The sequence below is a fragment of the Abramis brama genome (genome assembly GCF_963993115.1).
Source record: "Abramis brama genome assembly, chromosome: 25".
In the NCBI taxonomy this organism is placed as follows: Eukaryota; Metazoa; Chordata; class Actinopteri; order Cypriniformes; family Leuciscidae; genus Abramis; species Abramis brama.
Window position 1 is genome coordinate 21942701 of NC_139987.1, and position 16493 is coordinate 21959193.

The following is a 16493-nucleotide window of genomic DNA, read 5'->3' on the forward strand; positions in this document are numbered from 1 at the left end:
CTATATAGTAGGGAAGTATGCGGTATGCGTACGCCAGAACCTGCGCTAAATTCCTCACAAAGCTCAAAGCTGAAGCTTGCAACTGATGCTGGCGCGTGGTAAATTACTTCGGATAACAGATCTACACACGAGGAACTCAAACCCTACACAAACGCATGACATCTCTGTACAATTAACTTTTCTATTCTATACTATTTGTTCTGTTTTTCTGATAAAAAAATAAATAAAAATTGCTATGTGTACTTTGACTAACTGAGACTTGTTACAGCACTTACTGTTGCCTTCTTGGTTGTCTGATTGCTTCTATTGTTATACTCATTTGTAAGTCGCTTTGGATAAATGCGTCTGCTAAATTATTAAATGTAAATGTAAATACAAGCCCTAGCGCTATATGTCTCACAGCACGCGCATGAACATTCCCCACGCTCTCTTCTGTAATAATTCCTAACATGAATCTCGACAATTATTACAGAAGTTTTGATCACATAACCCAGCGCAAGCGGCTCGTGAAGGAACACAGACTGGCTGAATGACACTTTCATACAAGCAGAAAATCTCAAATGGAGATCGGTGAACTCCAGCTTACATGTTTGTCTGTGTTTTTGAGGTTTTCTGCGCTTCTTAAGCAGTGTAGAGAGAGCGCGACGCATGGTTGCCAGACTGCAAATATTAAAGGGATACTTCAGGATTTAGCATTAAGCTTTGTATTAGTAGAAAACCTGTAGCATTTTCGAATTACTGTGCTTTCCACCCTCATATCCCCCTGAGACGAGAGATTTTTATAACTTTTGTCTGGAAAAAATCCCCAAAATCCTCAGATGACGCAAAATGATGATTTTTGCATCATCTGAGGATTTTTTGGCCAGAGGCTAAAGTCAACCCGCCCATAGAGGGTGGGATCTCACTCACAGAATGTATACAGTGTCAGCCATCTTTTTTTGGAAGCTTAAAGCTAGCAGGCTCTTGTTCTGTGGAGAAAGCTGAGTATAGGAGAAAGCTGAGTAGTAGGGGTTACCATCCTCTTTTTCCCGGACATGTCCGGCCGTCGAGATCATCCAAAATGTCCGGGATTCGGCTTTTGCTTTCTGCAGTCGCCATTCATTGTTTACATGCACACCTTTTGTTTCAATCTAACTGAATTCATTCTGATTGGTGAATCTGAATGTAGTGTTTACATGAACGCTAAACAAGTGATTTCCCAACAATGGAGCTGACGTTAGTAGATAGATTCAACTTTTGAATCTGGCCGGCAAAACTACGAACACATCTTCCTATTTTTAAGAATGACTTAAGTGCTGTTCTTTGCTCTTTTCTCAAAGAAAAGCTTAACTCCAAGTCCTGCAGAGTCGCGGCCAAAGCTGATTCGAAAGACTGTTCGCCAGCAGCCGCCATTCTTTGTTTTCAAGTAGCAGGGAACCGACACAACTCTGTCGTCATCATGTTAAACCCGCCCCGCCTACTCTATACACGATGTGATTGGCCTGACCCAATTTAGGTTTTTACAGCTCCGAAAGTCAACGGAGAGTTGCTAGACTACCCTGTCTGCAAAATACATTTTGCTGCCGCTAGGGTGCGTCTATATTTCTAGGCTAGCGAGACGACGTTCTGACAATTAATTATTTTTATGCAAGATATAGATATCCCCCATTTATCATGTTATGTTTTGTTGTTAATTTTAATTAGTTGGGTGTTAGATAATTATATACTTTTTAAATATTGTTTATCATTATTATTTATGGGCCAAACAGTAAATTAATTATAATCAGCACTTGCAAGTGTACACTTTGAAGAGTTAAAATGACATAGAAGGTTAGCTATTTCAACTTTATTAAAACTGCATATGGTAATCAAAGTGCACTTCCAAAAGTCATATATTTGTGAAAATAATAATAATAAAAAATAATAATTACAAATTTCTTTTAACTATAATAAAGAAAACATAAAAAGCAAAGGCAGATCAGAAAATTTTATGAACAAAACCAGGTTCTGTACATGGCAGACAGGGGAACGTAGTCGAAAGCTGGGCGATAAAGATCGATAACCGGAATCAGTCCAGGAAACATCAACAAATCCAGAGGAGAGATGCAAGCCCAGAAACCAGTAGGCAGGCATGAGTCCGAAACCAGGTAGACAATCTGGGCCCAGAGATGGTGGCACTGCAGGCACAGTTAAATTTGACAGAAAACAAAGCAAATCAGAGCTTCACATGACAGGACTATATATGTTAACTAGCATGAGCAGACATGAGAAAATCTAGTAAAGAAACGAATGAGACTAAATAGCAGACAAATCAAAGGAAAAAATAAACAGGTGTTAATTTTTTTTTTCTCTTTGCCTTTCCAAAAAAAGGAAAGAACATTAACGTGCAACAAGTAAGTTTTGTGCTTAACTTAAGTTGCTGACTGTTCAAAGAGTGCTGAGATGTCAATTAAGTTACTCATCATTAAAGTCATTTTGGCTTCAATATGTCTTAACGTTAAAAACTTTTGGCATAAAGTTAAAATATTTGTCATACCTGACCAGAAGATTTTCAACACTTTTCCTAACAGTAAGGATTAAAGGATATCTAATTATTAGTACTAAATGTAATATAGCTAGAGTTAGCATACACTGTCTGGTACTGTAATCAGCTTAGGTTATTCTGTCCCTTTAGTTAGACAGAACAAATAAATGTCACATTAGACAAGGAAGTTGTAGTTTGTGTTTGAATAATTAAGTATCTTATTTAGCTGAGGTAAATTAAAGCAATACTCGCATATCATTGCTCGATGAAGAATGAGACAACCCAACGGTCGGTTGAAATTTAAAAGGCTGACTTTTGCGCTTCAGAGCAGTGACGAGTACATGTCATCCAGTGGTTGTCCAGACACCCTTGGCACAACCTTAAGCAATGGCCCTTAACGGTGGTTCAATGTCAACATTGTGACAACGCTGTAACAACCTTCACCACACAACATATTTATAGCAATCTGGCCATGTTGTTAAAACGTTGTTAGAAGGTTGGGTATGTTATACCAACTTTCTGTGTTTGCTGGGTTTCACGCGAATCTGACTGACAGCCTAAACAGCGCATTTTTATTTCAGTGCTCTTGTTAATGTTGTGGTTATTTCAGCAAACAGTTTAGTAAAATTCAGCTTAAAAGCATAAAGTTAAATTTGTATTTATCATTCAACTGAATGTAATGCACATCCTTGAATATTTGTTTTACTTCTGTTTCCGTTTCAAATCTCACGGCCCCAGTGGTCAAATATTGTGATTCACTATATGAAGTATTAAATCGAGATCTCTGTGATCTCATTGGTGACCAAAACTTTTGAACTGATTCTTTAAAAAAAAAAAAAATGGTTCACAATAAATAATATTAATTTGTGAATTTGACTGATCTAAAATATTAAACTTGCAGTAGCTAACAATTCAGTGATTTAATAATGCAGACATAGTGAGTTAAGTTAACAAAAAACAACTGAATTTGACAGATTCTCAGATTAAGTGTGCTCTAAACTGAGCTCAACCTGTTTAAACTCTCTTATTTATATGGCCAATCAGGGTAAGTGTGGGGTGGGGCTACATGTGCAGCCCCGCCCCGATCTGGAGGCTGCAGACAGGAATACTTAGCATGATTTTGTTAACGAAATTAACACTAGTAATTAGGGGTGTAACGATACATCGACATGGATCGATGCATCGATCAAACCTCTAAAGATACGATGCATCAATGCCACAAGTAAAATATCGATATGAGGTACCTTTATATTGACACTCTACACATCCTCACGTAAAGTCCATCTAAGCATTTCCTTCATTTAAATTTACCCACCATACTGTCTTTGTAACGTTAATCTCCTCAGCTGAAACACCCTTGTTGTTGGTGAACACAACCCGATAAATCCATTTTAGCGAATCAGCGCGCAGTATTTAGGTCAGGTGACAAGTATGGAAAGCCAAGATGGCCAAAAACACAGGAATTTTAACACGTCAACAACATGTTAAATACAACGCGTTAAATATGCGTGACAAATCAGCACGTTAAATACACGTATTCAGCGCGTATTTAACACGTGAAATAACCTGTGTATTTCACACGTATTTTACATGTATTTAATGCGTATTTCACGTATTAAATACGCGTTAAATACATGTAAAATACGCATGAAATACACAGGTCAGTGTCATTGGCTGCTGAAGACTTGGAGAACAACGACAAAAAACAAGTGACAAGATTTATGTGGACAAAAAGGATTTGGTGACGTTTATTGCAGAAGTGATAAACAGTACAGCTGAAGTTAAATAAAAAAAAAAGTCTATAACTTTCAGTTGCTGATGTACTACATAAAAAAATTCTCATATATAAAGTTATGATCAGGATACAAGGAAAAATAAAAGACATGCACAGATAAATGATTCTCCAAGCAAAACTCATCATAACATAACACTCTCCATAACACTTAACACTTGGCGTTCTGTATGAAGTGTCAAAATATTCGCTACTAATTACAAAAGCAGTAATATAAGTTGAAGAGTAAATCCAGCTCAGACAGATGCTTATTAAAGTTTTAGTTGTGTTTATTTTCTGTGGGTACAGTAAAGGGTGACACACAGCCACATAACGATCAACAGCAACTAAAAATAAATTACTGACAGCTGCTGAAAGAGGCACATCAATAATTTTTTAATAGAGTCTGCATAAAGTGTCTCCAAAGTACCAACACGTCTCAATCAGTCTGGTGGCCTCTATGGGCATGACAAGTAACATAAGCAGGTTGGCTACAGCCAGAGAGAGAATAATCAGGTTTGTTGGAGTGTGAAGCTTCTTGAAGTGAGAGATGGAGATGATCACCAGCAGGTTCAGAAACAAAGTCCATGCTGACAGCAATTATACAAACACATACATGATATTGTAAGCCCTGTCCTATCTCCGCCTTAATAATGCAGGGGGTCAGGAGGCTTTGTCTAGGTACTGGAAGGTGGCAGCACTAGTGGCGTTTTAATAGGGATCCCAATCAGTTGACACGTCAACTACGTCAAACGTGAGCGACTGAAAGGGAACATCTCGGTTACGTATGTAACCCTCGTTCCCTGAAGGATTTCGCCACTATTGCTGGACCACTGCTGACTCTAGGCTCCGCTCGGCTCCTCTTTGAAAAAACGAGTGGTGCGTGCATCCACTTCCGTATTTATACGCTGCGGGGATGCAAAGCTCGTACGCCAGTGTGTGCATTGGCTCGTTTTATCAATACTCGAAGATGACAGGCTCCCTAAGCATGATCCCAATCAGTCGACACGTCGACTATGTCTCTGTTACCTCCTTCAGGGAACGAGGGTTACATACATAACCGAGACTGGAAGACACATTCAATATACAAAGGACTGCAGCCACTCTTACATTAACAATAAGGTGAATAGCTTTCAAGAAATCCTGAAGACCTTGATTAGCTTGTTCAAGTGTGTTTAATTAGGATTGGAGAAAAACTCTGCAGGAAAGTGGACCTTGAGGGCCAGAGTTGAAAACCGCTGGTTTAAACAATATCTGAGATGCATTTACATATAAATATTGTTATTTACAGATGAGTTATACAACAGGCAGTGGTCTTCTAACTGTCATGGAACCTCGCAAGTGACTGATTTGGAAATGCTTTCTAGGCTGCCACTCCATGTGCCCCACAAACATACAAAAAGCAGAGGAGAGTCAATTGAGCGTCAGCGTCAGTTCTGGCAGGCCAGGTAGTCAAGACGCTGCTAATGCTGTTTGCTAACAACACTGTCCCGTCAGCTGATCTGCTCCAGCTGAGCTGCATTAGCTCGTTAACTCCCCTCGCTGCTCAATGGCCAAAGCTCAAACAAGGCGCCCTATTTAAAGCACATTCAGTTGCTCATACATACTTGCTGCTCGCTTCTGCTGATCTGTATGCTGGTAAAAAGCTGTTTAATTCCTTCATCTAGCTTGTTTCTCAGAAGGTGGCTTAGTCATCTCTTCATAGCGCTTACACTGTAGACTGTCAAAACAGTTCAAAGACAGATAATACTAGGTAACAGCATGTTTTAGCTATTGTGGTCTTGAATAGTCATTTCAGTAATTAATTAATCTTTACCATAATATAATTGCTAAATTAGGGTGGCTCAGACGACACCGTTCGAGACACTCAATTTCTGTTTTGGGGGGAATAGCTCATCTAGTCAAAATAATGTGAGAGCCCTTATGCTGCTGCTGCATCCCTTCATGCTGATAATGCTGTCCCTATATGCGGCTGCTATCTCCTCATACTGTGCTGTCCCCTGACTCTGCTAATTCATGATGGTCAGGGGACTCATCTGATCAGAACATACTGCTGCTGCTGTCCCCTGATTCTGCTAACTCATGGGTGGTCAGGACTCATCTGATTATAACATATTGCAAATTATCCGTGTATATTTGTAGATTACAAAGCATATAAATTGTTAAAATAAAATCATCCTCTGTATCTCAGAGGATTGCCAGGTGTGGTTTTGTTTGGGGGGATATTTTAGCTCTCACAGTCCTAAACTGTGTGAGCGTTCCCTAATGCTGCTGCTGCTGCTGTCCTCTGACTCTCTGCTATTTCATGGTGCTCATGAAAGGTCAGAGGACTCCCTGAACAGAGCCATACCGCCAAATTCAATTCAGGAACATCAACCTGTTTGCAATCTATTCAATATAAATTCTTTAATTATTTTTATTGTCTGTGTTCTTGACTTAATGGACCTGACAGAAATTGAGCGTCAGCGTCAGTTCTGGCAGGCCAGGTAGTCAAGACGCTGCTAATGCTATTTGCTAACAACACTGTCCCGTCAGATGATCTGCTCCAGCTGAGCTGCATTAGCTCGTTAACTCCCCTCGCTGCTCAATGGCCAAAGCTCAAACAAGGCGCCCTATTTAAAGCACATTCAGTTGCTCATACATACTTGCTGCTCGCTTCTGCTGCCCACCACCTCCCCAGCTCCTCCTTATGCATAACATGGTATTTGCTTTATGTCATGTTGCCTGCTCTGTTCACAGGGGGGATATTTTAGCTCTCACAGTCCTAAACTGTGTGAGCGTTCCCTAACTGTACGTTCACACCGCCGCCGGCGAGAGCGGCAAAATTCGCTCTCGCCGCCCTGCCACCGACGCCGTAGAAAGATTCGGGGACGCTCTGACGTAGATTAGAATGCGTGATTTTTTTCCTTTCAGGCGGAGGACTTCTACATTCCGATTGGTTGCCGCTAGTTGCCGCCGAACCGCGTCATAGCTTATTACCATAAAGTTGACTTGATTTCAACTCCTCTCGCCGCTCTCGCCGTCCAAGACGCGCCGCGCCGCCCTCGCCGGAGCTCGCCGCCGGCTCCCATTGAAAATGAATGGCTTCCGGCCACTTTGTGTGCCGCCGGCAGTGTGAACGCACAGTAATGCTGCTGCTGCTGCTGTCCTCTGACTCTCTGCTATTTCATGGTGCTCATGAAAGGTCAGAGGACTCCCTGAACAGAGCCATACCGCCAAATTCAATTCAGGAACATCAACCTGTTTGCAATCTATTCAATATAAATTCTTTAATTATTTTTATTGTCGGTGTTCTTGACTTAATGGACCTGACAGAAATACAGTTTCAATACAATCTGATTTTCGAATTTTAACTTACAAGTTAATAGTATGATACATTAATAAGAATAAAAATACACAGCAAACAGATGAAACACATTTCGTATTTATATTTTTTAGCACTGACTTAAATAAGTTTTATTATCAGCTGTATTAATGCCTCATTAATTTGTCACAATGAACTTAAGGATTCCTTTCTCTGTGAAGGATGTATGTGATGTCATGTGGGACAATGATGCCTTGGTTTGTCTCCCTTCTGGTTGAATCGGGATATTAAATTTAAATTCCCTTTTGCATCTAACATTATGGTTTAACACTAGGCCTGTCTTTGGTCATACAGCTGATTACAAGAACAGTACATGTCATTACCATTACCTAACGTAATTTCGGTTCCCTGAGAGGAGGATAACGAGACACTGCGTGTGCTGCCGTGTTACAAATCTCAGAGTCTTTGTCGGCTGCGCTCTGCTTCAGTCCAAGATTCTGAGGCAATGACACTCAGCGCCGTTGTTTGGCAAATAAATGCTGTTGTTTGGCAAATAAATACATGATGGATGGTTATCTTACCAACATTTTATCATCTAAGCTTTTCTGGTACACATCAAATAAGTTATTATTAATTAGTGGGTCCACAAATGCCTTAGGGCAGGGCATTTGCAGCTTATATATGGACCGCATGCAAGTTTTATGCACATTTTTAGAATTTATGTGCATCTTGGCGTTTCCATTCAGTGTTTATTTTTATGCTATTTTCCAAAATTCGCATAAAATAGGTGGATGGAAATATGGCTAATGATAAGCATCACAATGTCTCTATAAATGTGTGCATTTACAATGGTTAATCTATATAATGTGATCATGTCCATTGATGCACCTACAGAAGCCATGATTTCATGTGTGTCAATGGCTGTGGCACATTCTGGGAATTTTCAAATGGTAAACATCTTTAATAATTCTGTAATATACTAAGTAAACTTGTTTTACTGGCCAATACGTCAATGTTCCTACTTTATACTGACACCTGTAATCATTGTTATAGCATCACATAAAAGCAGAATTTTCTGAATTCATGTGTCTTATTTTTGTTGTCAGACAAACTCACAGACCTCTGAGCACATAGCAACATCAGTGTATTGCGTATTGTGTTTGTTTGTCTATGTTTGCTTCACACCCTTAATGAACAGATCACTGGAGGATTGTCACAGCAGCAGAACTCTGAATACAGAACAGGTGTTAACAGGGCCCAAAGGATTATTTACCAATGTGAAATACTAAATAGCCACAAAAGCATATTTCCTTAGATGATTAGTTTCTGTGTGAAGTTAGAAAATGAATTGGTCAAACTAACAAAGATGCAAAGTCACTGTCTGAATGACAGGTCGGTGGCCAGGTGCACACAGACAAAGTGGTTTTGGGGATTATGTCACATGTTTTGATATTTTATATCCAATGCAAATACTGTACATTCACATTGATATGTCAAATGTTTGAATACTATTGTCTTGCATGTCAGCGCTGTCAAGCAGGGGGAGATGTGTTGGTACTTTGGAGATTTGTTTTTGTTTGTTTTTTTAAACTTGGAGATACATCTCTGAGGTCAATCCCTGAAAATGGACACAGATATTGCAGCAGGCATATCATCACGACGTGTTCCTGTGCTCAGGTGCAGGAATGACACATACAAATGTATCTATCACCAATTACTAAACTTTCAGTGACTTTAAGGTCTGGACTGTGGGCCAATTCATGTGTGAAAGTGACTCTTCACTCTCCCTCCAAACCATTCTTTCACAATTAGAGCCTGATGAATCTTGACATTGTCATCCTGGTATATGGCCATGATTGTTTAAGAAATGAAAAGCTACATACTCCATCAATTAGGGTTAGAGAGGGATGACAGCCTTTCTATTGCTGCATCTGAATGCGACGAGTGGGCGGGCTCCGTGTCCGGCCCCGCACCCTCAACACAAGCCAGCGCGTGCAACGTGAGAACCAGGCTGGATGCAGAGCTTCTCCGTTTGCTAACTAAGGCCGTTGAAGACCTCAGGCTCGAGTGGTCTTCGCCCAAGGAGCCGACGCGCAGCAGGTTAGATGAATGGTTTCTGCAGGGGTGCCAACAGGCCCCTCAGCAAAGGCCTGCCCCCTTCTTTCCAGAAGTGCACAGCGAGCTAACAAAGTCATGGAAAGCACCACATTCGGCTCGCCAAAAGCCTTCCATCTCCTCAACGCTCTCGACTGTGGACTGCGCTGCGGAAAAAGGATACGAGGCGATTCCTTCCCTCAAAGAAGCGGTGGCCGCACACCTATGCCCGCCCCCTGCTATGGGATGAAAAGCCAAAGCAACGCATCCGTCCAAGCCTTGCCTCCGCTGGCCAAGTTGCTTCGGCACTTCACACCATGGCTGTCCTCCAAGTTTTTCAGGCCAGACTTCTCCGCAAGATGGACGAGTCTGGACATGAATCGGAAGCTTTCAGGTACCTGCGCAGTGCCACAGACCTGGCTCTGCGGGCCACAAAATCAACCGCTCAGGCGATTGGAAGGAGAATGGCGAACTTGACGGTGTTTGAACATCACCTCTGGTTAAACTTAACAGAGATGAAGGATGCAGACAGGGCAGCTTTTCTCGACTCCCCTATCTCCACCAACGGTCTGTTCGGCCCAGCAGTCAAAGGTTTCGTGGAACACTACACTGAGGCTCAGAAGGCGTCACAATCTATGCGTCACTTCCTCCCTAAGCGTTCCAGCTCTGCTTTAAGCTGGCACAAAAAGGTGCCAACTCCTCAGCAGGTAAAGTCAGCACCGCCGGTCACACAGCCCCGCCCAGCGGCTGAGGTCCGTCTCCACTCTTGCTCAGCTACGCGGGTACCCCGACCCAAGATTGTGTTGGACCCCGAGCCTCGAAAGCCTTCCTAGCCATGGCGAAAGGGATGAAAAGACAGTGTTTGAGTTCAGCCGAGGCTGGGCCAATCTACTAAAAGCCTTTTATACATTTTCCAGTCCCCTCATTAGCTCAGGTGGCTGGAAATGTCAATACTGCCGTAAACGAGTCTGTTACGAAACATGCACACCTGCAAACAAATGCCATTTTTAATCTGGCCACTTGCACATCAAAGTGAACCACGTTTGTGGTTTGGCTGGTACCAAACCAGCGTGAGTATGGGTGTGATTTCGAAAAGGAAAGTTATCTCAAAAAAGGAGTTTTCCCATAGCTTAAGCTACTTACGTAATACTCGTTCCCTCTTCTCAGGGAGCCATGGTTCAATAGTAACCGAGTCATTTGCCGATCATGTGTTTAGAGCAAAAACTATCCGGTTCCAATTGATGGCCGGTTGACCAGTGCATCTCTAATGATTTTTAATTATGGAATAATTATTTGATGCGCACAAAAATAAGGGTTATTCTGATTTGAATTATGCTTCAAAAAAGAGTAAACCTTAGTTTCTAATTACAGTTGTGTATATTTATCATATCAAAAGTTTGGAGAATAAAATAATTATTTCATTATGCAGTATCAGAGTGGGTGAAAATGGGTTGGCCAGCCTGAGCTAGACACTGTATAAATGAAAGGACAGTAAGGAGAGCAGAACAAACTCCTAACAGGAGGAGACTCACTCATGGCCTATGAGACAGAGGATCATGAGACTCAATACTGCTTTCCTGCCATCAACTCATCATGTATCAAGGGAAAACGCTCTAGTTTTGAACATAATATCATTTACATTTTTGTATTATTGCTGTCAGCATGGACTGTGTTTCTGAACCTGCTGGTGATCATCTCCATCTCTCACTTCAAGAAGCTTCACACTCCAACAAACCTGCTTATTCTCTCTCTGGCTGTGGCCGACCTGTTTATTGGACTTACTGTGATACCCGTAGAGGGCATCAAGCAAATTGAGACATGTTGGTACTTTGGAGACACTTACTGTGGATTGTTTGTAATTATCGTTAGGTTGCTCCTTTCTACATCTCTTAGTAATTTAGTTTTAATTGCTGTTGATCGTTATGTGGCTGTGTGTTACTCTTTACTGTACCCACAGAAAATAACCATAACTAAAACCTTAATAAGCATCTGCCTCTGCTGGTTTTGCTGTTCAGTTTACAATATTTGGTATGTAATTAGTAATGGATATTTTAACATCTCAGACAAAACAATGTGTTATGGTCAGTGTATTGTTATGATTACTCCGGCTTGGAGATTCACTGATTTGATATTTTCCTTCTTATTTCCATGTACTGTCATAATCACTGCATATTTGAGGATATTTTATGTTGCACATCAGCAAGTGAAGGTTATTAACTCTCAAATGAATGGTGTAAAATGTGTAATGGAAGTTTCAGTGAGGAGGAAATCTGAGAGTAAAGCTGCTCTGACATTAGGAATCATTGTGACGGCTTATCTGCTTTGCTGGATTCCATTCTATATCTGTTCTCTAACAAAAACCACATCAATTACATCCACTACAATGACATTACTAGTATGGACCTTTCATATAAACTCAGGTCTGAATCCTATTGTCTATGCTTTATTTTACCGCTGGTTTAAAATATCAGTTAAACACATCTTAACTCTTCGAATATTTCAGCCAGCATCCTCTGTGATGGACATTTTTACAGATCATGATTGAAGGGAGGAGGGAGGTGAACAAATACACAAATACCGCTATTACAGAATATGTCATATGTATTTAGGTGTTCAGGAGCGAGAATGACACATACAGTTTAGTGATCAACATTAACCTAATAATGAAGAGAGAGTTCAACCAAACATTAAAAAATGATAATCATTTACTCAACCTCAGGTTGTTCCAAATCTGTTTTTTAACACTGAGGGAGATGTCAGGCAGAATGATTGCCTCTGTCACATTTCAATTTCATTGTATAAAAAAAAAAAAAAAACAATAGCAAAAAAGGATGAAATGAAAGTGATTGATGACTGATGTTGTCAGATACTGCCTAGTATCTTTTTTATGTTCCAAGGCAGCATGACATGTATCCTTTACAGATAAGGCAATCCTATTTGTTAAAATTTGTGAAAAATGAAAATGTAAACCCAAGATGTTAACAATGTACTAGAAATGTTGATAGTACTTATATAAACTTATTTCATACAGTAGTTAAATGCAGAAATACAAAATAGTTACAGAATGTGTAATAATTGTGTGTACTGTGGATTTTTATGCTTATTAAAATATCTTGCTATTAGCTCAAATTCTGTTTGAAATGAATTCAATCAGGCCAACTTTCATCAATAGTTTATTTATACATGTCAACAGTTATGTTTGTTTGTACAATTTTGTACAAACAAACAAACTGAAGCAGGATGCTAAAATAAAACAGCTACAGAAGTTCACATATTTGATAGTTGCACACAATTGTAAGACAGAAAAAATGGCTTAATACATATGACAATACACAGAAGAGGTAAACAAGATTACATCACTAGCCTAGAATCACTGACATCCATCAGCTAAGTTGTAGCTGAAGATGGAGGTGGGAGACTAAATTCAGCTAGCATTATCATCTGAATAGAGTGAATTTAAAGGATCATTGTAACAAGGTACTTGTCAAATCATGGGTGAACTGATGCAAGCATAACTGACGTGACCACCCTGAACTAACATGATGCTTGATCAAGACTCTTCAAGTCTCAAATCAAGACTTCTTTGGTTTCCGCATTAGTAGCACTATTTGTGTGTGTGGTGTGCAGAGCTGTAGTGTTCCAAATCACTTAAGAAGTTCCATGATGGTTTGGAGGCAGAGGTTAAAAAAAAAGTTTAATTCAAGTTCAAATGTTTTTAAATATGTCTAAACATTTTCTAAAAGATTTATATGTATAGGATTAAAGAGTATAATAAAAATCTACATAGGCATTATTCATTAAATAATCTATATGGCTGTAATATTGTATGACACACACACACACACACACACACACACACACACACACACACACACACACACACACACACACACACACACACACACACACACACACAATCCCTGGGTGCATAACTACCTAAATGATGCCTTTATAGTCTAATCATTATTAAGATATTGAATACATTCATTTCAAATGACAATTATTTTTGAGCCCCAGGGCTCCAAAGCTCTAACAGTGAATGGTAAAGTTGAAAAGAATAGGGTGATCATTTCTGAATGGAAACGACCCCCCAACTCTCTCAGAATCGTCTCTTAGTCCCTCACAGTCACACGTACAGAGTGCATCCTTTTATTCTAAACAGCTGAATAGAAACTGCCAGAAACTTCGTCAAAAGTGCAGTTTACGAGCTATTAGCGGTCGGCGGCTTGAGTGCTAATGTCGAGCTATTAGCGATACAGTCTTTGGTAGCAGTGGCTTGAATGGTTTCTGTGCAGGTTTAAACTGTGGCATAGGATTTTTTATTTATTTATACTGTATATACTGTATATAAATAGATTAACACATACATTTAGCTAGCATATGTATGTGTGCATTATCACCTCTGTGAAGGCATTCACTTTCAATAATTCACTGGTAATTTGACAAGATCTCTTACTGAATCAACGCACTTTAGCTATGTTCATTTTCTTTCTAATGTTATATCAGGGAATGTCCTTAAACACTAATTAAAGAAATATCTTAGCTTGTTCTCTTCTTTTTAAACCGTTCTCAGCGAGCGAAAAATGAAAGCTTGCTTGACTGTGTGCAGCGCATTACAAAATTGAGTTATGATTGTTAAATCACTATTATTTATAGTTTGTTAATTACCATATTTATGAGAATTGTAATATTTCATTTGCATGATAAGTTTTACAACACTGTTAATCTAATAGGAATGATGGTGGGGGGTAGGGTGAGGGGTTGGGGTGGGTCCATCAAATTTATCAAAAACTTTTATGAATTCTGAAGCCAAATGCAGTTGCCAGAAGAAAAAAGTTAAAGGTAGGCTATAAACGAACTACACCACGGTCCCACAAATTCAACGTCACCATCACTAATAAGCTTCCAACAACTCTTTCAGGTTTATCTAAAAACTTTTTCACAGAACGTTTGAGTTAAAATAGTTTGTAAGAGCACATGACCATAATAGTTTTTTCATTATGCAGTATCAGAGTGGGTGAAAATGGGTGGGCCAGCCTGAGCTAGACACTGTATAAATGAAAGGACAGAAAGGAGAGCAGAACAAACTCCTAACAGGAGGAGACTCACTCATGGCCTATGAGACAGAGGATCATGAGACTCAATACTGCTTTCCTGCCATCAACTCATCATGTATCAAGGGAAAACGCTCCAGTTTTGAACATAATATCATTTACATTTTTGTATTATTGCTGTCAGCATGGACTGTGTTTCTGAACCTGCTGGTGATCATCTCCATCTCTCACTTCAAGAAGCTTCACACTCCAACAAACCTGCTTATTCTCTCTCTAGCTGTGGCCGACCTGCTTATTGGACTTATTGTGATACCCGTAGAGGGCATCAAGCAAATTGAGACATGTTGGTACTTTGGAGACACTTACTGTGGACTGTTTGTAATTATCGTTAGGTTGCTCCTTTTTATATCTCTTAGTAATTTAATTTTAATTGCTGTTGATCGTTATGTGGCTGTGTGTTACTCTTTACAGTACCCACAGAAAATAACCATAACTAAAACCTTAATAAGCATCTGTCTCTGCTGGTTTTGCTGTTCATTTTACATTATTTGGTTTGTAATTAGTAATGGATATTTTAACATCTCAGACAAAACAATGTGTTACGGTCAGTGTATTGTTTTGATTACTCCTGCTTGGAGATTCACTGATTTGATATTTTCCTTCTTATTTCCATGTACTGTCATAATCACTGCATATTTGAGGATATTTTATGTTGCACGTCAGCAAGTGAAGGTTATTAACTCACAAATGAATGGTGTAAAATGTGTAATAGAAGTTTCAGTTAGGAGGAAATCTGAGAGTAAAGCTGCTCTGACATTAGGAATCATTGTGACGGCTTATCTGCTTTGCTGGATTCCATTCTATATCTGTTCTCTAACAAAAACCACAACAATTACATCCACTACAATGACATTCCTATTATGGACCTTTCATATGAACTCAGGTCTGAATCCTATTGTCTATGCTTTATTTTACCGCTGGTTTAAAATATCAGTTAAACACATCTTAACTCTTCGAATATTTCAGCCAGCATCCTCTCTGATGGACATTTTTACAGATTGTCATTCATGATTGAAGGGAGGAGGGGGGTGAACAAATACACAAATACTGCTATTACAGAATATGTCATATGTATTTAGGTGTTTAGGTATGAGAATGACACATACAATTTAGTGATCAACATTAACCTCATAATGAAGAGAGAGTTCAACCAAACATTAAAAAATGATAATCATTTTCTCAACCTCAGGTTGTTCCAAATCTGTTTTTTAACACTGAGGGAGATGTCAGGCAGAATGATTGCCTCTGTCACATTTCAATTTCATTGTATAAAAAAAAAAAAAAACAATAACAAAAAAGGATGAGATGAAAGTGATTGATGACTGATGTTGTCAGATACTGCCTAGTATCTTTTTTATGTTCCAAGGCAGCATGACATGTATCCTTTACAGATAAGGCAATCCTATTTGTGAAATTTGTGAAAATTGAAAATGTAAACCCAAGATGTGGACGATGTACTAGAAATGTTGATAGTACTTATATAAACTTATTTCATACAGTAGTTAAATGCAGAAATACAAAATAGTTATGTGTAATAATTGTGTGTGCTGTGGATTTTTATGCTTATTAAAATATCTTGCTATTAGCTCAAATTCTGTTTGAAATTAATTCAATCAGGCCAACTTTCATCAATAGTTTATTTATACATGGCAACAGTTATGTTTGTTTGTACAATTTTGTTCTGGGTCAAACTAAATGAAGCATGAT

The 16493-nt window shown here is 39.3% G+C and overlaps 1 protein-coding gene and 1 pseudogene across 2 annotated transcripts; both read left to right on the plus strand.

Moving 5' to 3' along the window:
* The first annotated feature begins 11213 nt into the window (after window positions 1-11213).
* LOC311076913 (trace amine-associated receptor 13c-like) lies at window positions 11214-12217 on the plus strand (annotated as a pseudogene). The gene has a single exon. The product of its transcript is annotated as a trace amine-associated receptor 13c-like (transcript).
* Window positions 12218-14729: 2512 nt separating this feature from the next.
* On the plus strand, window positions 14730-15797 carry LOC311077033 (trace amine-associated receptor 13c-like; the record flags this gene model as incomplete). Its single annotated transcript, XM_084105599.1, has 1 exon — window positions 14730-15797. The coding sequence occupies one exon, from the start codon at window positions 14730-14732 to the stop codon at window positions 15795-15797; it is 1068 nt and encodes a 355-aa protein (XP_083961725.1).
* Between the last annotated feature and the right edge of the window lie 696 nt (window positions 15798-16493).